The sequence below is a fragment of the Tetrao urogallus genome (assembly GCF_951394365.1).
Source record: "Tetrao urogallus genome assembly, chromosome: 3".
NCBI classification, from domain to species: domain Eukaryota; kingdom Metazoa; phylum Chordata; class Aves; order Galliformes; family Phasianidae; genus Tetrao; species Tetrao urogallus.
Window position 1 is genome coordinate 24,066,236 of NC_136815.1, and position 24,725 is coordinate 24,090,960.

General features: G+C 37.6%; 1 protein-coding gene across 1 annotated transcript in view; it reads right to left on the bottom strand.

Annotated features, from left to right (window-relative positions):
* Positions 1–596: 596 nt before the first annotated feature.
* Positions 597–24,725, bottom strand: part of NECAB1 (N-terminal EF-hand calcium binding protein 1) — a gene marked incomplete at both ends in the record, with an annotated part of 53,083 nt that continues 28,954 nt past the window's right edge. Inside the window, 8 exons of the mRNA XM_079533657.1 lie at positions 597–625; positions 3,494–3,585; positions 4,994–5,071; positions 7,082–7,194; positions 7,626–7,679; positions 8,158–8,234; positions 8,904–9,016; positions 11,026–11,162. Of these exons, the coding sequence (XP_079389783.1) occupies positions 597–625; positions 3,494–3,585; positions 4,994–5,071; positions 7,082–7,194; positions 7,626–7,679; positions 8,158–8,234; positions 8,904–9,016; positions 11,026–11,162 (693 nt within the window). The remainder of the gene's footprint in view (positions 626–3,493; positions 3,586–4,993; positions 5,072–7,081; positions 7,195–7,625; positions 7,680–8,157; positions 8,235–8,903; positions 9,017–11,025; positions 11,163–24,725) is intronic.

Consider the following 24,725-nt stretch of genomic DNA (forward strand, 5'->3'; position numbering starts at 1 on the left):
AGCTGTGGAACATTAAACCTGTGGATCCAAAGCGGTTTGGCCCGCAGATACACATTTTTTCTTGTGAGGGAGAAGAGAGGGCAGGGGCCATAGGGGCTCTTAAGAGAAAATGGTGCTGCCTTGTCTTTTCTTGGGCAAAAAATTTCCTGAATGATAGTATTAACGTGAACAAATTATTCATTTATTCTCCTAAAGTAGACTTAGACATTTATGGAAATGTGTTTTCAACTTTATACCTGTTTCTTCGATACAAGGAGAAAACAGCAGCATTAAGTAACAATTGTTTATTAATGCGAGACTAAAAGTATTCACAAATACTCAGTCACACCAATCAAGATGCAGTTTTCTGTGACAGGACTAAATATACACAGTTAACAGTTGAGCTTAGTTTTGTCTTTTTTTCAGCTTTTACAATGCATTATTTCACTAAACTGATCACAAGAAGGCAGTGAATGTGATTTTCTGTATTTTAGAACAGATTACATCCAAAGTATTGCAGTATCACGTGATAAACCTCTAACCCAGCACACCTGTACACTGTTAAATCAATGTTATTGTAGTGAAAAACATGACATCATTACTTGGAATCACAGCTTCTAGTTGTTATTGAGGACCCACCACGATGCTGAAAGAGAAAAGAGTTCATGTATTTACATATACAGTATTTCTATCACATAAACTTTCTAAATAGAATAGCTATAATGCATAAGTCATTGCTGGTGTAAAGAAATGGTCATTATGTATGCAGCTATACAACAGCTGCACACTTTCAAGGACAGAACCACTCCAGGCAGGGGAAGAACACGTACATTACCTGATCATAAATGGTAGGAGGGTGGCAATAACATGAAAATTTAGATCTCTTTTTGATAACATCTCTGTCTGAGGTGGATTAGCATAGAATTAAGCACCCAGATCCCAGAGAGCAAACCACATAAATTCTCACTGTGAGGGGCTGCCTGTTCTGCTGCATGTGACAGTGCTGTTGCTGAGCAGTGTCCCCTGGGTTCTTCTGCTGCCTTCAGTGACTTTCATTCCTAGTGACATTATTCAATCCTGATGCTGGTGTTTTGTTTTTATTTTTATGCAGGCTTAAGAGTGTTTTGCCTCACAGTGACTTGTAAAATGTCATTTTCATAAAAAGGAAACGGCAATTACTGAATTATACATAGAGCCAAAGTGAAACATATTTGTAGCTCTTTCCCCACAGCCCCTCCACACTGGCCTTTGGAAACTGAAATCTTGCAGAGAATAACAGCAAGATTTATGGAGAGAGACAAGGAAGCAAGGAAGGATTGTGACTGTGTGTTAGGTGCCAAGTGCCCTTGTTGGAGAGGTGCTCAGAGACTGTGCATTTTGCACTGTACAGTTTGGGGATTAAATTCATTAACACAATTTGTTCCAGTGGCTGTGTCCATAAACCTATCAATTTCTGGCATTTATTTGAAAACAAGTTATTCCTGAAGAAGTACATTGAGAAGATGGTTAAAAATCCTGCTTCACTGTGAACTATTCAAGTCTAGTAGGCTCTGACACATCACTGGATTAATAAACTTTAACAACAAAAAATGTCAGTATAACAGTTTATTTCATGGATTATAGTGCCATAAACATTCAGTAGTTTTCAACGTTTTGTTTTCTTCACTGAGAGCTACTTTAATGTCCTCAAATCCGGATTTTCACACAGAATTGTAGGGGTTGGAAGGGACCTCCAGAGATCATCGAGTCCAACCCCCCTGCCAAAGCAGGTTCCCTACACCAGGTCGCACAGGTAGGCATCCATTCCATCCAATCCATTTTGGATTTAGGCAAAGTGTAGGCATTTCATGCATGTGAACTGAGTGATACCTAGCACCGTGATGCAATGCCCGGAAGTAACTTGGTCTGCTTGCAACAGGAGTGCAAGTTGTTAATATTCATGGTTCCTATTAACTGATAGTAAATGAATAACAGTACTCAAACACCATGTCTTCCCGAGTCATTCTTAGCTGCGCACCTGCAGTCATTTGAACTAATCTGCTGAGTAAAGGCTCAGGTTGTATGTAATGTTTGCAGCAGATTCAGATGGTGATTTAGAATCAGATCAGCTCTTACTTAATCCAGGTGTGCCAAAAGTGTGTAGCTGCATCTGAGCTAATCAGTTTGTAGATTAGGCCTGTCCTGTGCTAGTTGAATGGATTGGTTCTTTCTTCCTGATTTTACAGTGATTTCAATTTCCTCTGTCTAAAATTCTCCTATAAAATACACCTGCAATATTGCAGCCATCACTTTTTACTTTATAAACATTCTCTGTGTTTCAAATAGAAATGCAATTTGTGTAGTTTATGCGTGTGGAACACTTCCCCTTAAACAAAAAAAAAAAGAACAAAAATCAGCTATCTAGTCTGATGTGCAAATTACAGATGCTGAATGGAGGGCTGTGAATGCGTGACTTCTGCTTGCCCAGCCCTGAGGAGCGCAGGCTGAGATGCGGCATTTCCATGGCAACTGCAGGTCGCACTTCCCTCTGCAGGCACCTGCATGCACTCTGCATCCAATTTCACACGCTTCTCTATTGAGGCATTTATAAACAATGAATGTTTCCATTTTGTTCTATATTAATTGTACGTTCCCTAGTTGTGAATAAACCACCCTTGGAACGCTTCTGGCTACACCTAGCCCTTTGACACAAAGACCGTGTGAGAAAATGCTGCGTTGTTTCCTAAAGCCAAATTTATCTTAAATCCAGCAGTTTCCCAGTAAGACATAAGACTTGAAGGGATTCTTTGTTCATAAATGCAATCCCCTTGTATTGCAGGAATCCTGACTTAGAACCAAGGGTTTGGCTCGTGAGGTCTGAAAACTCATCTTTTCAAAGGTGACCTCAGGTATAAGGCTAGGTAGTAACTTTATTTTACTTTCTTATTTTAAATTTAGGCTGTAGTCAGACATAAGGGGAATTAAGAGTCCTGCACTGTCTCTTTTAACGTTTCTCTGAAAAGGAAGGTGTATGGTTATTGGTTTGTAATAATAATTTGTAATCTTTGAACACATTGCTTTTTCCCCATGTTTTAACACAGCAGGAAGCATGGTACAGTAAAACTGGTTAGCAAATCTGAATTACTAGTAATTAATGCTTCCTTCAGTTAATGTAAATATGATTAAATTTAATTCATCAGGAGGCAGTTCTCTTTGCCTGAAGATCTTGAACAGAGTCTATTTTATGATTTGCAGACAATATTGTATACTCTAGGTCATTTCTTAAGTAGCGTGTGCTATCAAAACATTTGAACCATATAACATAAAGCAGTGGGGTTTATTTTTGCTGATGCATTTTATGTTTGTTTGTTTTTTTGCTTAAAATAAAACCATTTGGAGTCCCTTCCTCCTCCATACAAAAGCAGAACTGACTAAAGGATGGTATTATGCAGTGGACTCATATAAGGAACACACTGATACAGCAGAACTCTTCACATGCAACAAATAAAACTGTGTGAAAAAAAATGGTGTTTACCAGGGACTAGCATTGTTGTAATGAGCTCTGGAGTTTCCAGGAAGTCCACATTACTTCTTTGGAATGTCTTGCTGTAATTCATTTGAAGGTGGCTAAATAATTGTAAAAAATAAAAAATAAGAAGACAAGTATTAAGGGACTAAATATTTTTATGTGCATCAAATTTTTTGCAGTTCATGCCATAGGAGGGATTTTGTGTTTCTAAAGTTAGACAGTGATGATAATGGGAGAGGAGACCTCTGTGAATTTCTTGCATGCTATACTAAATGAGCTTTTTGTTCCCCTGTACAGTTAACTGTTACTCTGATGTTCTTCTCTTGATTGTGACCCAGTATACCAGTTCTTATTCCAAATGTGCTGACCTTTGTTACTGTTGTTGCTTACCCTTTCTAACAGTAAACATGCCTGCTTTGAACTGGGGCTTTGTTCAAAAGGGAAGATACTAACACTTCTCCATCTTCTGTCAGAATTGTTTCTGTCTACAGATTTAGGAACCTAATGCTTGGGGTTTTTTAATACTAGTTACGGGAAACCTTTTTGTTTCCATTCTTTTTTTAGCCGTCTGTCTGCCACAGTCTAGAAATCAGCTGCTAGTCTGACCAAAAGAGACATTCTGGAACTCTATTTGATGAGATGCTGTGATGTGCATTTGGGAGACTTTGGCAGAGCTCCCTTGTGAATGCTGCTCAGGTGTGTTGCTGGGTGCTGCACCTCCTCTCTCCTTCCTTGGCTCCCGCAGTATCCTACAACAGCATCACTGAACTATGCTGAAGCTGTTGTTTCCTTATTCTTTTGTCTCTGATCAACTGCTACCTATCCAATGCTATACCCTTCTCTCTATTCTATTCAAACTGGCTGTGTTTTTCTGATGTTTTTATCTATAAGCTTCATTATATTGTAGTCTTTAGTAATTATATTGTTTTGAAGCAATGTGATATATTTAGCAAGAGATCACAGAATCACAGAATTGCAGGAGTTGGAAGGGACCTCAAGAGATCATCGAGTCCAACCCTCTGTTAAAGAAGGTTCAATACAATAGGTCACACAGGTAGGCATCCAGATGGGTCTTGAATATCTCCAGAGGAGGAGACTCCACAACCTCTCTGGGTAATGTGTTCCAGTGATCCATCACCCTTACCTTACAGTTGTTCTTCTGCATGTTTGTATGGAACTTCCTACATTCAAGTTTTAGACATTACTTCCTGTCCTATCGTTACACATCACCAAGAAGAGCCTGGCATCATCCATTTGCCTCCCATCTCCCTTTAGATAATTATAAATATTAATCAGATCCCCCCTCGGTCTTCTTTTCCCCAGGCTGAACAAACCCAGGTTACTCAGCCTTTCCTCATAAGGGAGATAAGGGGAGATCAATTAACAGTAGTTAGTTTGTATTCAGTTCTTGTACACAATTGCTCACATAATTGCTCTCTAATGGTCAAACCTTTATGTGTATATATGTATTAAAGTAACAACAAATCCAATAACAGAACAGCTTACCTATTCCAGATGTTGCTGTTCTCCCAGAACTCATAAATAATGAAGCGGGAATCATTTGGAAGCTTCTGTATGGAAACACTAAGAAATGTAGAACAGAAGTAATTCAATCAAACATGTCAAAACTATTTCACATATGCATCCTTTCCCAGGTTTACTGAGTATGAACAAAATAAAAGGATTTTTTTGAAACAAACAAACAGAAACCAACACACAGTCAAACAAATATGTGAATTTTGAGAACGATATAGCAAAAACTCATCTATAAGATTTTGAGGATTTTCATGGCTTTTCTTTTTTTTTTTTTAATATTAATAACAGTTATGATGGTCTCATTTATGAAACTCATTTTTCATATTCCTCCAATGCTTAGAGTCTGAAGAAATGCAAATCAGTAATACAGAAAATCGGACAAATGCGCTCCAGAGAGAATCGACCGACACAGCACGTTGTGCACACAGAACAGCTGAAGGGATGGAATGACTTGTGCTGCTTCACTTAAGAGTCTCTTCATGCAAAGTCTGCCCTTGGCTGTGAGACGCAGACCAGAAGCTTTGAGAGCACATAGCAACAGAGTATTAAGACAAATTGATGTCTGATGAAGATAAGTTTGAAAATAATATCTCCTGATATTGCTTATTTGTTCTTAGGGCATTCAGCTAACATTTTATCATGGATAAAATGTGTCCCATAATATACTGATTGTGTAGACCGGGTTATCCTGTTTATTGTCCTGAGTGTATCAGGTTCATAGCCCGTGGGGAAATTACACATTGTTTTTTAGATATATGGCACAGAAAGCATATGTATGTACTTCACTGAGTAGCCAAAATCTTTGAGCTTACTGGTGGTGTGCTTGAAAACTAACCTAAAACTAACCTAAGATTGTATTTCACACAGTAATAGCTAATGAATTCATAGAACTTACTGGTGTATGCAAAAATACACTGTAAAATATAAAAAACAATCAAGAATTTTTTGGGGAAGAAAAAAAGGTAAATCAATGGCATAAATAGCTCAACTTAAAAACAGCCGGTAGGTGGCATTGCAGATCTGCCAAATGCCTTTAAACTTGGGAAAGAAAGTTTTTGCTTCCTTTTCTAAGTTGCATTCTGAAGTGGTGTAAGCTCTCTCTCATGCAAGTATGCAATCACTGAAGTTGGATGTTCTTTTTCAGAGGGATAGGGAGTGGCACTCTTTGTTCTTCCAGCTTAATTTTCTTGTTTTTATGAATATTGCTGGTAGAATCACTGTACTTGTGATGATCTCATAGCAATAAGGCTCACCAGTTAGGGATGTGGCAGGCAGACTTTGAAACCCTTGAATATATGAGAACCATATTGTGTACACATTATAAAAATATTTCATTGTGGTCTGTAATGTGTGTATAGCATAGCTTTTTCAAGTCTGTTAAATTCAATATAGCGATGAGTCATTTAAACTTATTCTTAACCCTGCTCTAATGTTTTATTCCATTTGAAAAAAAGCGAAGCAAAAATACACTATTGAAAATGTTGCTTTTCAGTTCTTTACATTCTTTATTAGGAATGAAAATTTAACAGTGACAAACTGAGGAAAAAGTTTTCAAAGCTTCCAAGCATAGAACTGGAAGACAAATTGATCAATTGCTCACTTACCAGGTGAGCAAAAATGATGGATGGCAGATGAGTTTTCCAAAAGATGCTGTCACTTTAGGAGCTTCTGGAAGCTGTGAAATGGTGACCTAAAAGCCTTTAAAAATGGTTCTGTATCTCTGGGATTATCTTTATGGTTTTAGCATGGGTTGGGGGGCAGGAAGATTACGCACAGGAGTATGAATGTGTTTGGTTTTTTGGTTTTTTTTTTTTGAAGACTCATTGTTTATTTCATTCATGAGATTTTGTGATACTGCTGGAAGTTCACACATATACTTTTGACATCTCTTTATGACTTCTGTTGAATTTGAGAAGTTCTGTATAAATACATGTGCATAATCACTCAGGAAAGAGGATGCTACTGATTCTCTCTTCATAAACTATCCATCTCTACTTAGAGACTGTTCAAGAAAATAGATTCCTTTATTCAGCCCACGGACAGTAATACTGTACTTACTGCAAACAGCCACTCTGAGCAGAAGCAGACTCCACATACTGCTTCAGAGCAAGCCTGAATTCCTCAATTTCTTCTTCTATCACAGACATTTGACGTTGAACGATCATTATGTGCTAATGCAAAAATAATAATAATAATAATAATTTGTATCTTCCTATGAATTTCTTGTACTTCAAACTAAATAAAGTCTATTATCATAAATCAGAATATGCAGTCATCAAAGATCTTCATAATCTGGTTGACCATGGGCCTGGGCACCCTGCTCTGGGTGTCCCTGTTTGATCAGAGGTTGGGCCAGATGGACCCAGGGAGCTGTGATACTATTTCCTTCTTACATGAGCTTTGTTTGAATGTATCCTTTGAAAACAATGTAGAAGTTAGTATTAAAGTTTTGTATTTTAAGTTCTATTCTGTTGTCTCTTTCACAATGTATTCTGCAGACTAAAAATTATTCTTTTTTTAAGAGAGACAAGTTGAGATTGTTGCATCAAAACCTAGCATTGAAAATCAAACACCAAAACATATTATCTTGGGAAATACTTACAGATCTTGCATTTTCTTCCAAAACTTCTTCTTCAAATGGCTCAAGCTTCAAGTCCTTTCAGCAGTGTTTAAAAAAAAAATAAAAAAAAGAAGTGTGAGTAAACAGATATACCTTGATCTTACCATTTAAAAAATTATTTTCATAATTGTATTCTCACATCTCCAGAAATTATAATTAAATGTCTTCTTTATTATCTGCAAACCAAATGTAAACACTGCTTGCAGAATCTTGTGTGCTTCAGTGTTTAAATTCAACCCAAGCTGTTCTGCCAAGTTTTATTTACAATACTGAGCAGGCAGTGCTTCACTTGTAATAAATCTGCTTGTTCACAATTGTTTGTTGGGCTTAAAGAAGAAGATGTCGTCTTAAATTGTGTGGACTACGGAGAGGAGAAGGGATGGTAATTTGAAGTAGACTTTCTGCATAAAGAAAACTTTATGCAGAATAAACTTATCTAGGGGAGATTATGACAGATTGGATCAGAAATCTTTGCTGGAAATAAAAGGACAAGCAGAAGAAAAGAAATGCACACCTTCTTTTCCAGCCTGTCAATCAGCTTCTGAAGTCTGCTTATCTGGGTCATCCACTGGCTCTCTTCCTCAATCCAGCCTTTGGAAATCATAAATAATGAAGAAGAAAACATTACTGAATGCTGGAACATACCATATTCATCTATTTTGTAAAAATCATTAACTTATCTTACAACTTATTTTGCTTCTCAAAAGAAGACCATGCTGCAATCACTTCAGTGTTCATTTAAGTGTAAATAATGTTAAAGCATAATTTTGTCCATCCGAATGTTTCACTTGCTTCTTAAGATACAGTAGAAATCCAATACAGAAAGAAAACTATGTTCTAAATTAACTCTGGTGTTTTGAAGTCGTGATGATAACAGAAGAGAGGAATGCTCTGCTCTGCAGGTGGAACCAGGTTATAAAGCTGAAGCTCTGCTTCTGCGTAAGTTATGCTGTTGCTTTTTCATTTTTATCTATAGGCTATAAATATTAACTAAGAAATGCTGACTCAACTGACAGACCCAAAATAATATCCCAGTTTGGCCCATATTTATGTATTTATTTTTTATCCATTCTTAGGCTACATACTTATTTTCCCTACAGTTTGAGCTAGTACCTCCTATATTGAATTGAAAGTTGATTTGTGTCAGTAAAGGATCTGAATTAGTTAGCACATATAAATTAAAGTTTTGAGATGAAGATTTGTTTCTTTTCCACATATGGATATGTGTTTTATAGACATTTAAATTGTGAAATGCCATACCTGTGTTAAATTGAGGGTTACTGGGTGATAGGCTGTTGCTCCTTTGAAGCCTTCGAGCAGAGCGTTTTCCTGGCCATTGCACTGAGAGCACTTCTGGTTTTGTTGGACCTTGTCTGCACAGGAACACAGGACAGTTCATAAGGTAACACATATGAGGGAGCATTCTGTTCTCCTCTTTCTGTTTTCAGGAATGTCTTCATCTCCTTCATCTCTTTGTATCTGCCACTTTAAGCTAAGAAAAAATAAATTAGGAATATCTATTGCTACTACTGAATTCTTTTCCAGATAATTTTGCTACAAATAATTACTTGTGTTTTTAATGACTTTAATGACCACATTGCTTGTCATAAACAAGGAAAAAAAAGGAGGGTTAAGATGGCATCAGCCTATCTTTCAGAGAGTGAAAGCTCAAGGTCTGTCAGTGACATGGTTCTGACCTAGCCTGAAGAGCCCTCCTTGCAGTGTCATCTTGTGGTACCATCTCTGCAGAACTGGGGTTATACAGCAGCTGGAACTAAGGGATAAAGTTCACATTGAGGAAAATGTAACTGTATTAAGGAGGTATTTTTTGGGTAGCACTTGCTGCCACATATGAACAAGATAAAATCTCTTAACACTAAAGCTAAATTATGGCAGTTCCCCAGTGTAAAGACTTAAATTAGCTTAGGATTGCCTTAGTGGGTTTATGCGTCAGGCAGTTTCCCCCGTGTTAATTCAAGCATAATTGAAGATGATTTTGCATTGAGACTGAGGCATCTAGAAACTAGCCAGATTTTCTCCAAAATAGCTGTAGTTTAAGTGCTCAGTTTGCCTGGCTTCTCTATTGCTACCTCAGAAAGCAAGGAAGATGATATTTGGCTCAACAGCTCACAGCTCCTTCTCATTTTCTTTGCCATGGCACACACTAGCTATCCAAGAGGATGTTTCTGAACAGTTGTAGTGGTAAAACTGGAGGAAGAACTGTCTGTAATGTCCTGTTTGGAAGTCAACACAGAAGAGAAATCTGGCAGCAAAAAGGATATTTGTATTGCCCAATTTTACACATCCAAGGTAGTTGTTTGAGTTACAAGGACTCAAGAAGGCTAGAGATGCTGTCCTAGAAGGTAAGTCAACTTGTGATTAATGCAGAGGATAGCTTAAAGCACCCAAATTAGCCTCCAGCTCTGAACTGGACATTAGAGACTTCTTTCTCTCTCACCTAGAAAGCTGTATGTGCAAATAGAGGGGTTTATATGCTGTGCCTGCTCTGTACACCTTTTAAAACCTGTGTGATTCCTGTGGTCAAGCTGTGGCACAAAACCCCAGCATGAGACTCGTGTACTTCAGGAATCTCAGAACCAACAGGAAAGCAATTAAGAGAATGACAATATGAAAAAACAACACATTTTACAACATAAAGAAGTGTTGAGATCTTAGCCCATGGAACACAATGGCTTGTGTTTTGCTCTGCCTTTCTATAATAACATACTGAGGATAACAAGTCCATGAAGCCAAGCACCCTTTCAGAAATGTTGCAGCTTTTGATCCTTTTGATCCTACAGATTCTTATCTATGAGGAGATGCCATTAAATTCAGCTAAACCTGGATATTGATTACCCAGGTGATATAGAGCTCATAGACTTAGGAGTGAACCAGTACTATGGCCTCATGTTGCAGCACGAAGCTGTAACAAGTAAGACCCTGGCTGTTTCTCTTCTTTTCTCTTCTTCATGTTGGGAATGTTGTGTGACCAGGAATAAAAATAAAAAAGCAATCATAAAGCCAGAAGAAGCAAACAAAGAAGCAGTCAGTGACCTTGGTTATTTCAGAGTTCTACACGTTGCATTGATCTTTCTGTATTTGATATTAAATAATCAATGGATTTTAAGAGGTCAAAGGAACAAAGATTAGGATGCAATAAAGTGCTCTCACACTTAGCCTGTTCTCACTCCTACATGCAGCCCGCCATACGATCAGAGTGCAAACCTCTTGTAGTCAATTTGAGGAAAACTATCAGTGAGTTCCTATGGAGAATGAAAAAAGAATTCTTATTTCTCCTGTTATTTCCTGCATCAGGGTGCTGGATGAAACACAAAATATCTGAGAGGTTTGTGGTGGCCCCCTTCCCATGCTGGCCACCAACCTTTCCTGCCGAGTCTGCTCCTCTGTGGTTTCCATGGCACACTCCAGGGAAGCCTGGAGGGACTGGAGCTGGTTCAGCGTTTCCTTCAGGAGAAAGCGAGTCACGAACTGCTCCAAATTAGAAGCTTCTTGATAGTCCTAAAATTACATTAAAAAGAAAATGCTAAGGATTTGCCTATTGTGTTAGAAATGAATTTCCAAGTATGAACACTCTTCCCACCTGAGATAAGAGAGGCCCAAGCATAAATTTCAACAACACAGTTTCTACTAAAAAAAACCCTCCTCCTCACATTTTTTATCTCCAGATGATTGCAATACCATATTACTTCCTACGTTTGGGTAAGCCAATATATACTTGACAACTACTGAAGCAAATTTAGAATTTTTATTCACATCCATTCTTGTGAAATGTAATTTATCCGGCCCCGTGGCCTGTCTGTGCCAGAGCCATTGGGCAGGCCAGGTGATGGGTGATGCTGCCAAACCGCTGATGGAGTTTTCCAGAGCAGCATCACACAACACCTGCCCTGCCCAAAGCTCTTCCCATCATCAGTTTGGCTCAAGGACTGCCAGCACCAGAAACAGTGAATTTTGAATACAGCAATCCTTGGCAGGTTTTGGTTCCCATTATTTGTTTAATTATTTTGGAAGCCCCTTTTCTTTCAGTTCATTAATGACTCCAGTTATGATCTTGCTCTATACCAGTGTCAGTTAAGCTTTGCTGAAAAAGTTTCATTAGATGCCATCAAAGTATGCAAGAAATCAACTTTACATTTAAACATCTGTTCAAAACAGAAAAAGGTTTTTGAAGAATTCATGCAACTGCTCACTCCATCAGTCACCCCAGGAATCAGATTTCCATGGACAGAATCAACATTAACATTTCTAGTAGCCCAGTTGTGCACACAGGTAAATGCTGTGTGAGGGAAGAATTAATACAATATTGTAACCATATGCAATAAAGTAAACAACCCCTTCCTTTTCCATACAAACATGCAGAAGAACTTCTTTAAAATAAGAGTGATGGATCACTGGAACAGGCTGACCAGAGAGGTTGTGGAGTCTCCTTCTCTGTAGATATTCAAGATTCATCTAGACACCTACCTGTGTGGCCTATTGTATTGAACCTTATTCAGCAGAGGGTTGGATTTTGACGATCTCTTGAGGTCCCTTCTAACCCTTGCAATTCTGTGATTCTGATTCCTGGCTGTTCCCCCTAATAAGTGCAAGAGAGGGGCTAGGCCAGTCCCTTAGAGCCTCTGCTTACTTAGTAGAGCCCTCATCAAGAAAAGAGAAGTAAAATGGCCTGAATGACCATGTTATCTGCTGCTCTAAGGACAGTAGTCTGGTACCCACTTTCTGCCCCAAGTCTGGTTGTCCACGAAATCCATTCCACAGATCTTGAAAGTTTTGGCTACAATTCCATCAGACACCAGAAAGGCATCATAGTATCCAAGGAGCACTGAATGAAAGATTTCTATAGTTACTCTACTTAACAGATGATGGTCTGTTAACATTAAAGAAAGCTTGTCATTTAATGGTGTTGGGTCCTCCTCTAGCTGAAAACCTCTTTGAGTATTTGTGGCAATGTATGTGGGGCGTTTTTTAAGCCCTTCCCAATTTTAGAATTATTCTCTTTGAATTTACTTGATTTTTGCATTTTTACGTTTTCAATCAGAACACAAATAGGAGATGTTTTGAAATGTAAATGAGAAATAAAAGATTGCACAATAATAGCTTCAAAAGCACTTTGCTCTCTTTCACAGTATATGCTATGAAGTTCTTGCTGAAAGACTTCTGCTACAGAAATCTTGAATGTCGAACCACCCATGAATTATCAGAATTACTTATATAGCCAGGAGCTTCACAACCATCTATATTTTTTCTCTCTTCGAATGAATCAGGTGTGAGGCACACTACAACCAAATAACTTCTTATTTATAAATTTTTAAAAGAGACATACGAGATTCTCAGTCTACCTTTTGAACAAATACCTAAGATTCATACCAGTCCCATAAACAACATTTTTTAGAAACCTTTCTGTGTAGTTCATCTTATTATGCAACACAACATCTGATTTTTCCTTCTAAATTTTCTGACCCCTTAACTGCAACTGATGTAAAACTCGGTTGCACCTGATGGAAATCATGTAAGTTCCAACAATTTTGATTCTATGTGGCATGTAAGAACCTGTACAAATCTTTATAGTATGGACAGCTAAATAAAACCCCGTGGCTGAAATCCCTGGTTTGTTTCATTTCTCAACTGTCACCAGCGCACTTGGAAATAAATGAATAGAACATGACAGAAGTGACCATTTTTAATAAGTTTTTTAATCAAAGCAATATGACAAGAGGAGGAGAAGAATTAATCTGTCTGAAAGTTCCGTGTATCCAAAAATAATCTCATTATAGCTTCCCACTCACAGTTATGGTAAATCTGATAGCAGCATGCTGAATTAGAACTTAAAATGTACGTCAATAATGTTTCATTTTGCAAACTGCCTGGGTGGCCCTGTGCTGTTGGGCGCAGTGTAAACATAAGCTATGTGATCCTTGCTGAAGCTAGCTCCTTTCTGACTCCTTCAGAAATGCTTTCCTGCATATGAAAGTTATTAAAGTCTTTTTAATCAGACTTACTCCATGTTCATTCACATACCAGGAGTTCTTTTTTTTCTTGTTCTGTTGTCCCACAGTGGTATCTTTAAAGCCTTCCCAGTGGGAAAGGTCCCTATAATCTATAATCCTTGAAAATGGTTTAGGGCTACCTTGTAAGGTGCACAGATTGTTTACATAAAGATAGGCTAAGCAGGATGCTAACACCATCTGTGGGAGTCTAGAATTATCAAAGATTCTTTCCTTATAGTTATCTTTTACCCAAACACTGGTATGGTCAGTTAGGTAAATGGTTATTTAATGTTTTTCTTTAATCAGAGAATTAACAACAACACTATTTCTACAGATATTATTTAAAGTCCCATTTAACTTCCTATCGTTTCTGCAAACCTGATTAATTCATGGACTGAAACCAGTGGAAGTATTTCTATTGCTTTAAACGAGGTCTCTCTGTATATCACAGTTGAAGGGCTCATTCCTTCTGTGGAGGATCAATGTGCCTCCTACGTAACAGATTGGAAGGTCTGACCAACTTGTTGAGTGCCAAACTCCTGCCTGCTGACACATAACTGTTACTTGTGTAATTAATTTGTAACAACAGTTATGGGGAAAAAAAAACCAAAGTACAATAATCATTTACAAATTATCAACATTGTAATAATTTAAGTCATAGAGGAAAAAAAGATTTTCAGCTACAATTCAAATTATATCTTAACTCCAGTTCTTAACAAAGAGGAATTAACAGCCATGCTTTGCTATCACTTCACCATTCTACTTCCTACAGAAAAGGGCCTTAATTTCTATCTTACTAAAGAGCATTTCACCAAATGAAAAAACATGTTGATTTTGAACTAAGAAAAATATGTACCAATGTATTAGGTGTGTACTGTGTTATAATCAGACTAACTGGCAAGCAGAGTATTTATATTGTTGGCATTGTCCCAATTAATAATTAGATCAACCGATGGCTTCTGTACGTAAACTTGAAAAATGATCTTTTCTTGCATGTCAGTAACTGTAAATTACAGTTCATTAGCATACATATTATTAGTACATATACATATACATATTACATATTAGTTTGGGAAGTCCAAATGAAATAAGTCTTTGTTAACATATCATTCTAGTTGTTAGTTTTACTGACTGTGAGTGAATGAGGGCAATTTTCCACATTGCCCTCACTGACAGACAGCTGTGACCTTTGCAAGCAGCTAAGATTTGAGTTCCCATTAATGCTACTGAGGATGCATATAATTAGTGATTTCCCTAAGGAAAAGGTCACCATGGTCTTTAAAACTGGCTTACAGCTACCTTAACGCATGCAGAAGAGGAATCCTTGTATAAGGAGGAGTATTTGAGACTTAAGTATCCCCTGAGGGAGCCCACTTCTCAGCTGCCACAGGTTGTCTCTCTGGATCCCATCAAGCCCTGGCTCCAGCCCCATCCTCTATCCTCAGGTGACTTGATGCTGACTCATTTATCAAAAAAAACAGCTCCCCGAGGTGAAGCAAGATGGGAATGCCTGTGTTCATTTACCTAGAGGCAAGCAAACTAAAAGTGACTGAGACATAAAGAAAACTGAAATCTTTCTGAAGAGATGGGATATGAGGCAAGACCCACAAACTTACGTGTAACTGACATCTGCCAGTCATCTATTCCAGACCCTGTACAGAGCAGGGCCAGCTCTGTAAATCATAATCATCATAGAATCATCATAGAATCATAGAATGGCAAGTCCATGGTACTGCTTTTTTTTTTTCTTTTTCTTTTTTTTTTCTCCCAGCAATACAAATGAGTTTGAAGAAACGGCTGCCTGTGCTGCATTGTTGACCTCTTTTATGATTTCCAAGATGTGTCCAAAAAGAGAGCATCTTCACATTGCTGGGAAGTTGTCTAGCTCCACCTATTGTCATGTTTCTCTTGGTAATCACAGAATCATAGAATGGCCTGCTTGAAAAGTGATCATCCAGTTTCAACCCCCTGCTATGTGCAGGGTCACCAACCACCAGACCAGGCTGCCCAGAGCCACATCCAGCCTGGCCCTGAATGCCTCCAGGTATGGGGCATCCACAGCCTCCTTGGGCAGCCTGTTCCAGTGTCACCATCTTGGATGAATTCCTCCTAACATCTAACTTAAACCTCCCCTGTCTTAGTTAGATAGATATCCCTCAGCCTCTTCTCCAGACTGAACAAACCTAGTTCTGTAGCCTTCTCCTTCCTATAGTATCACTTATTATTTTATGTTGCATAGCATTATTTTATTATTTATTTGTTCTTTATTTGTAGCACTATATATTGCATTTAGTACTGTTACATGACTGAAATTTCCTATTTCCTATTTTATTTGTAATCTCAAATTCATTTCATAAAAAATTGCTTGCATATCTTTACAGAAAACACCCCCAGGCAACTGAAAAGTACTTATCATTGAATCAAAATTAGTCCAGAATAGATCTACCCTGTAACATGTAGATGCAACATCAATGGGACATTGCCTTAGGTTATGATTTTAAATTCAGGATACAAAATTAGGCAGAATAGCTGTAGCCAGAAGAAATCGAATTCATGCCCTTTTCATTTCAATGACTAAGATCTATTTCTTCAGACAGTAGGATAGCATCATAACAGAGTTGGACAGAGCCAGATCCAGAGATGCTCACTATGTAGTTCAGTGGCTTCACACAAACTCAACTTTTAGCATATCTTCTTTTGAAAGAGTGAGTGGATGCATAACATCCCGAACTATTAAATAGATGCAACTTCAATTTTAAAACGCAGCACAAATGTAACAAGTCTATTAAAGTACTATATTTCAAATAATCTGCCTGTTTAAATTCTGCCTAGAGAACTGGAACAGTGGCAAAGTCTACTTACCACTTACAATGGTGACATACGAGCAATGACATAAAACAGCTACAGGTGCCTATAGGAGAATACTGACACTCATTTGAAAAAGCATCCATGAGAAAAGCAGTCTATCACTCTCCTTTACTGGGATTATTGAAGGAGTAACATACTCTTCTTGCAATAACTTATACAAAAGTCATGCCTAAATGAAATAAGTTCTATTTAAGTCCTACTAAGAGCACTGGGTAGCAAAGAGAAAAGTAACTGTCTTATATCAGCAGGTAGCAAGATAAATGTAATGCCACTGCTCCTGGAAGAAAGTTGTAAGAATAGAAGTAAAGCATCAAAGCTGACAGAAGAACAGATAAATGGATTTTTTGTTTGTTTGTTTTTCTGCTGTAAAGCTATTTCTATGCACTTCCTTGCTTAGAGGTGTGGATATCAACTTAATTAAGGTTATGTTCTTTTCTTTTTTTCCTTTTTGTTTTTTTTTTTAAGGTCTGACTATTTAGCACATCATTTTGGGGAATATTTGAGCATTGCTCCTTCTGACCCAGTAGGTGTGAGACTTCCACAAAGAACAAAGGAGTTCCCAGGAATGTCCTCTCCTGAGAAAAAGAGGAAGGGGATGTATCTGTAGAATATGCTTGCACAACTGGTCAGAATTTGTTGCTTGCAGCTTGCTGAGTTTATCTGCTTTGACTTGACTTGCATAATATTATTTGACTTGACTTGTCCATAATATTAAATTTTATAGCAGAAAATAGTGCGCAATAAAATCCCAAAATATCATTTAATAATGTCTTTGCATAAAAATAGCTGCTTAGCCATAGAATTCTCTCTGCCTGGTAGCAGAGAGCAACTGGTGATATATTTAGCACTGTTGCCAGCATTCATCTCCTCAGATGAGATTATAGCAGACAGCTGAAGAACTGCTTAGTGTATGGATTTAAGCAAAAGGGATCCAGACTCCAATCCTAACCACTGGCAAGTCTGTCTCATCAAAAATTAGGGGAAGAAAATAAATGGAATAGAATTTAGTATGATCTTATATCCATTCAAAGGGATTACCACCACTGGGTTTTTACCAGAAGACAGCTGATAATAAATGAAAGTGCACCATTTCTCTGCTATCACAAATGCCTTGATTTGATTTACTAATTGGATGATAAATATTCTGAGATGTTTTCTGAAGTGAAATTTGGAAGTGCTCATTCTTCCTGGAACTCTCCTTTGCTTATGATCTTCTAACTAGTGTCTTATACCTTCAAGAGAATTATGAGATTCTAAACATCTTCTAAGTAATTATGAGAATCAAAACCCCTTGTCTTTGTAATGGAAATAACTACAATAGTTTCTTCAGTTTTTCAGTGTCCATTTAAATTAGTAAAACAGAGTTAACAGTTATTAAAAGATGGCCCAAAGCAGACAAATTTAAAGGAAGAATTAGCTGTTAAGTTATATATGCGTTAGGCTGCAGTGATATATTTTTAACAGTTGCCTTACAGTATTAAAAATAGTCACTGCATGCAGCAGTATTACCACTGCTGCTCTCTCTGTCTTGAACTTCATTTGGCTACCTTCAGATTTTATGTAATCTTCATCCTGAATAGATTTCTCTGGGAATAAAAGGAAAAACTCCGTTTTGTTCCAGCGCTGCATTTCCAATGGAATCTGGCTATCTTACCGACTTGAAAACATCAAAAAGGTAGATGGCTGTGGAATTTTAGACTGACACTGACCTGAAAAAATGTAACAATGAATGTAAGAAAAAAAATTGACTAGACTCAAAGCTTACATATGAAAATTAATGATCAGGATACCTGCCTGACACTAATCTCAGGCAGCAGGGAGGTAACAGTTATTCAGTACATTAATTCTGAGAAAGGTTAATTTGCAGAAAGTGCACTTTCAAAAAGACCAAGACAACGATTGTGGAAAAAAACTGATAATAAATTCCAATCACATGCAAAGACTACTGCCAGCCAGTCTAACACATATTTTGACAAAACAAAAAAAACCAACAAGCTGAAACTTCATTTTCACTCAAACATAATATTAGTCATGAAACTCTATTGCTGAGATACTGTCATATAATTTTTTTTTTCCAGCTGTTTTGTTTAAGGAAACAATTTATATAATTTCTTGTTACTATTACTCAAATACGCAATTAAAAAAAAAAATTAGGATATTCTGGTTTGTAGTGGTTGTCAACCCATCAAAGTGCAGTGATTTGCATAATTACTATAACTGCACTGTCAGTAACTAAATTGCATGTCCCTGCATTACTCTTTCAGCTCTTATAATCTCCTCTCTTACTTTAACTGGCTCCTATTTTTAGACTAATCATGATTTTTTTCAGTAGTAACAAGGCAGCTTTTTTTTTTCCTTTTTCTTTTTTTTTTTTTTTTGATTAAAGCAGAAAAGTAAATGCTTTCATAGAAGCAAAGAATTAGATGTGATGTGTCAGTCAGTAAATCCAGCATCTTTCTGTTGTTGCATGCATAGAATCATAGAATCACTGAGACTGGAAACAACCTCCAAGATCATCCAGTCCAACAATTCACCTGCCACCAATATTTCCCCATTAAACCATGTCCTTTAGTACAACATCTAAACATTTCTTGAACGCTGTGCCATAAGCTTCTGTAGTGAGAATGCAAAGTCACAGCCTGGAACAATAATTGTGCACCTGGTGGTAAGGCAGGGCCAATCCAGGGGTGTTCAGGTGCATGCAATGCACCTGAGTGACTGGAAGTTGTGGAATCAGGATTCACCCCTTCCCAGACCTCATTTAAGGGTTGGCAATAGAGGCAGGGGTATCTCTGTGGAGATCCCTGTGTACCTGAGGCCTTTTGAGGATACACAGCGTTTTTCCTTTGTTTCTGTGCCCGTGACTGTTGCGTTTGACTTGGTCTTCATGTGCTGCTGCAGCCTGGGATCTTGCTGTTCTGCTGTCATTGTTGTGCTTTTCATTGTGTTACAACTTCCCTTAATGCTTTTTTTTTTTTTTTTTTTTAAGCAACATGTAAAAACCAGATTTTTTTTTTTTTCGTTTTTTAATGTTTTTGTCTGATATGCTTGGAAGGCTCTTCCAGAACTTGACTTTTCTAGTGAACAGGAATTATCCTTCATTTCCATCCTTTTTTTAATATTTGCATGTTTAAATACTGGGTATAAATGAGATATGCTTATAGCTATTTACATGCTATTTGCTAACTTGCTGAGCTTTGTCTCTAGCTGTCATAAACAGATCATGTGTCTTCTCTACAGAATAGTTGCAAAGAAGGAAAGAGAAGTTCATCCAAGGCAAGGCTGTGAGACTTCACAGTTTTAAAAAAAGAGAAACTTTGTGGTGTACTTTGTATGTTTGTCTGCCATTTCTTTTACTGTAAGGTTGCAGTGCTTTTATCTCCAAAAGAAGACCTGTACATCTTTATTTAAGTGTGCACTCAGAGGTTGTATCTCTCTTGGTTCAAATTTGAATGTGTAAGGCATTTGTTCTGGTCATAGTGCTTTCTGGCTTTTGTCTACTCAAGAAATCCCTTGTTGTATTGTTGAGGGAGAAAAGAGTAAAAACAATGAAATAAGGATGTTGAAAAGAAACTGCAGAGGAAGAGATGAAGGGGATATCTCCAGCAATTGTTTAAACCAATTCCTATTGTGCTGACAAGCCCATGTGGGAAGTTTCTGCTGTGTTGCAGTTAGTACAGCTCAGGGGGCAAGGCAGCTCCACGTTCCCCCAAATACTTTTTTCATGCTGCATTAAAACCATTCTAGGATCTGACTGAATAAGTTATTATTTTGGGCAGCACTACTTCATCACCATATTCTCTTATCTCAGTTTTGATGGACTGCATGGAAATGACCCACTTAACATATTATGGCTTTATTGGATTTGTATTCAGAGAGGAAGTTATCCAGGGAAGCTCTGCTCTCGCTCACTGGCTGTAAGTTTTAAATGTTAGTTATAAAAGTCAGCTGTAGCTTGCATTTTTTTTATTAAAATATAGAACCTACTGCATTATTTCTTCTTGGAATTAAAATATATGATCTAGTAACTATAACAATATAACATAAAAAAAAAAAAAAAAAAAAAAAAAAAAAAAAAAGCTTAAGCATTTAATTGATAGAGGTTTGATCACTGTTATGTCAGGTCTGCTGCTTTTAGGCCACTTTGAGACAGCTCACAGGGTGATCTGCTTGAATGCTATGCAGACTGCAACTATCAGAGGGGGAAAAAAAAAAACAAGTGGCCATACAGTCCTGCTCTCCAAAGGAAGCTCCTCTGCTGGGCTGAGCTGCTCTCAGTAATTCCCAGTTCCCACTGATTTTATTTTATATGTTGTGGACTGCAAAATTTCTCTTGCAATCATTAGAATAAAAATCATCAAAGGTATTATGTTAATTTGGGCAATAGGAAAGTTGAGATTACATACTGTATTTAAATTTGATTCTGTGTTTTTTTTATAACAGATGTCAGGGGGAAAGACAAGTCTTTCAGAGCTTCTGTGGAGGTGTGCTGCATCTTTACATTTTAATGCTTTTTTTTCTTTAAGATGAAGAACAATCATGAACAGAACTGTTATGGCTTGCACTTTGATCAAGAAAACATCAGCGTGGCAGGTATGAGGAAAACAACCAACACCAATGATTAATCTGTCCTCATCACTCCTGTAAGAGCAATTTGTGCAGACTCTCCATCCTGAGAAATGTTCAAATACTAATGGCACAAGTCCCTCTAAAAATCTTCAGACACGTTTCCCTTCCTTGGATAGAACAGAAGAGATCAGTAACAAAACAAAAGGACTGTAGCTACCCATAATATATTATTTTTTGCAACTACATGCACACAAAGTCTCTTCCCTGCTGGAAGATGTAAACGGGATCATTTATTTCTCCTCATCTTTAGCTTGGCACCTTCCCCTGAAGTGACAGAGCACAAACTGTTCCTACATCAATGAGCAGTTCCTATCCTCCTGTCTGATACACTGCTACCTTGTGTTTATTGCAATAAAAATCCTGAAATTTGAACTTTGCTCCCATCACATTCATTGTAGTGGATAAAGACCTGGAACACTTCCCATCTGTTTGAGTAAGATCGCTCAAACAGTAAGCTGCTGTTCAGCTTGGTTAAGCTGGAAAGATCTGACCCCAGAATAACCCAATAAAGTTTGGCAACTGTTTGAAACTGCTAAAAGACTGGAATGTTTTCTCCAGTAGATGACTCAGTATTTTTATTCTCAGACAGAATGGGGACTAGAGAAAAGCTCTGTTCAGGAAAGCCGTACTGGAAACCTTTTCAAAGCACAGAGGTCAGTAGACAGCACAGAAACTCTGCTGCAACTCTTGCAGGAGTCAGTTATCTGCTAATCTACTGGTTTAAAAATAGCTACAAGTGGAAACAATTTTGAGTGATGGGGATGATTTGCTTGATCCTGACTAAAAACCACAAATCCATAGAAAAGCCAAATTGAATTGCTCTTGGTAGGAGATCTTTCTGATGAAAGGTGATGTAATTTGGGGCTGTTGGTAAACAAACCAAGATGTTCATTAATGCATATGATTTCCAAAACTCATGGTGAATTAAAAACAAGCCAACTAGAAGACAATCTGATGAGTCAAACTAATTTCATATACAAAAGCTTTTTGGTGTATGCTTTGTACTACACTTATGGATATGACTCGCATAATGTTTTATCATATTTAGATTTACTTCTAAAGAAAAAAGTATATTGAACTCTGCATTTACTTTTATTAATTTGAGGGTTTATATCTGAAATAAGGAAGGTTTATACACTGGCTTTTCACATTTTCAGACATGCTGTTCACTGATGTTTGTCAGGGGTTTCCTTGGAAACAAGCTGAACAATTTATTCCAAGCTCCAGCTCTGCATCTAATGCAAAGAATCAGCTATACAGATTGGGAGGAGAGTAGGGATTTCAATCAGCATTTGGTCGTTCCTATAGTTTACCTGACTCTGAAGCAGATAAATGAAATAGCAAGTTGCTACTTTTCCTTCCCAGATATTTAAAGCCACCTATCTGAAATGACAAGTTCTCTGGGAATGTTTAGCAGAGTCCGATAGTTAGATGCACTGAGCCTTCCTAAACCCATGAAAAATCAGAGGGATGAAAAGCACTCAGCCCTGAGGACTGGGTCTGTAGCCAGCCTCATGCTCTACAGGGTGGAGTTCAGGTTCAAAGTTTTTATTGTCAACCAAAGGTGAGCAACATGTATGAATGGAAATGTTTTCTAAGCATAGCCAGGTCAAATATTCATCTTTTACTATGCCTGACAGCATACATAACCTTTTCTTTCTATTGCTGATAATGAGATGTAGACTAGAGTCTCTATTCAACAGTAAGTGATTTTGGAAGGATACTAGCCCAGCCTTTAAAAAAAAAAAAACACAAAACAACAAACAACAATTTGGCCTTGGACACTTGATTCTGGTTACTGGATACTGATTCAGCCACTTTAAATCTGCCAGGTCTTTGTTGCTCCCAATGTGCAGGTCCTCAATTTTTTGGCTTCTTTTCTATGCGTGAGTTTTGGAGTCTTGGAAGATAGTAATGAATGCTCCCACTATCTGGTATTTAAGGAACTAGACTAATGAAATGGCATTGTGATGTCAAAGTTTTATTTTTCAGAAAGAGGGGAAGTCCAGCATTTCCTCTGGACACAGGCCAATGGTCGTTCAGCACCAAATCACCAATTTCTGATCACCTTCTCATTTGTGCTTGACTGTATCACATCTTGTGTGTTACTGGCAATGAACATCACTTATGCATGCTATCTAAATACGTTAATTATGTTTGGCTGAACCTCCAGTTCCTATTTTAGGTGGATATATTTTTCATATCTTACTCTAATAACTTCAATAACATCTTGGAATATTGAAGATCAGAATTTTAATAGTGGTACTGGTTTGATCATATAGCTTATCTCTTTCTTGAGAGATGAGTTCTCATTGTCTGCTCCGAAGACTGAATTGAGAATTTAATTTCTGTACAAAGCTCTGTTTGCTGAACATATGCTTCTCAGGAAGCTCTGTTTTGGAACATTTGAGAACATGTTTTGGGTTTGATGGTGTTCCCATGCTGTGTCTAATAAATGGAATTAAGGTGGGGTTTTTTCCAGTGCTAGCCTTGCTGTAGTTTTACCACCTTTAAGGTATAGTTATTTGGGACATTCCTGCAAGAGAAAAGCTAAATCTTCAGTCAGAAAGGTGAAACTTAAATATATATTTTTAATGGGTTCTTTGAAGGAGACAAATACAACAAATACAACATTCATTACTCCAGACTTTCTTATCCATTTTCTAGTCAGGCCAATGCTTACTACTTTTCCCAGACTACTGGGATTCCTCTGTAATAAATTTCTGAAGTAATTCTTAAATGCTGTGTTCTGTTTACTTCCAGTAGTTATCAGCTGATGTGTCCTGCCCTTTAGCAATGTTTTATGCAAGTGGTTAATCAAGCATTTGGTTTATGGTGCTTTGTTTTGTATTTGTATTTTTGATTTTTGGACAGCTCGCATGAACTCCTCTGCTCTTTAGTGCCCACCCCAGTGAGGCAGTGATTCAATGTGCACTCACTTCATTAGATGAACAGCACAAACTGAGAGGCACTCAGCTCACTGGCTCAAGGTCTAGAAAAATAAGCCACATTTTCAGGTTTCTATTTTGTCAGTTCATGTAAAATGTATGAGTGCTGTACTCTTGCAAAAAGCCTGAATGCCAAAGAGCATTCTCTGATAGAGCTCTAATAAAGCTCCTCATTGATTGCTGATGACTGAAGGACATATGTATTTTCCCCCATGGGATCTCATTGAATACTTTCTGCTAAAATTTTTAAGTCATTGATGGCTTGCCTTGCAGTGACTAGCCCTGTGTGAGGGGCTAGGGCTGGATTTGGAGGATCTTGGTTCACCTCCTTCCTGCATTTGGGTTTTGCCTCACCTTTTGAAATTTTTCCATCTTGCAAAGAACATTTAACTACAAGACAGCCAAGGAAAAAGCATGTTATGTAAACGCATATTAACTTCCAGCTTGCAAATGGTCATGAATGATGTTCTCCAGGGGTAGGTATTGGGGCCTGTCTTGTTTAATAGCTTTATTTATGGCATGGATGAAAGGATTGAGTGTACTCTCAGAAAGTTTGCAGGTAACACCAAGTTGGGAAGAAGTGTCGATCTGCCTGGAGATAAGAAGGCCCCATATTAGGATCTGGACAG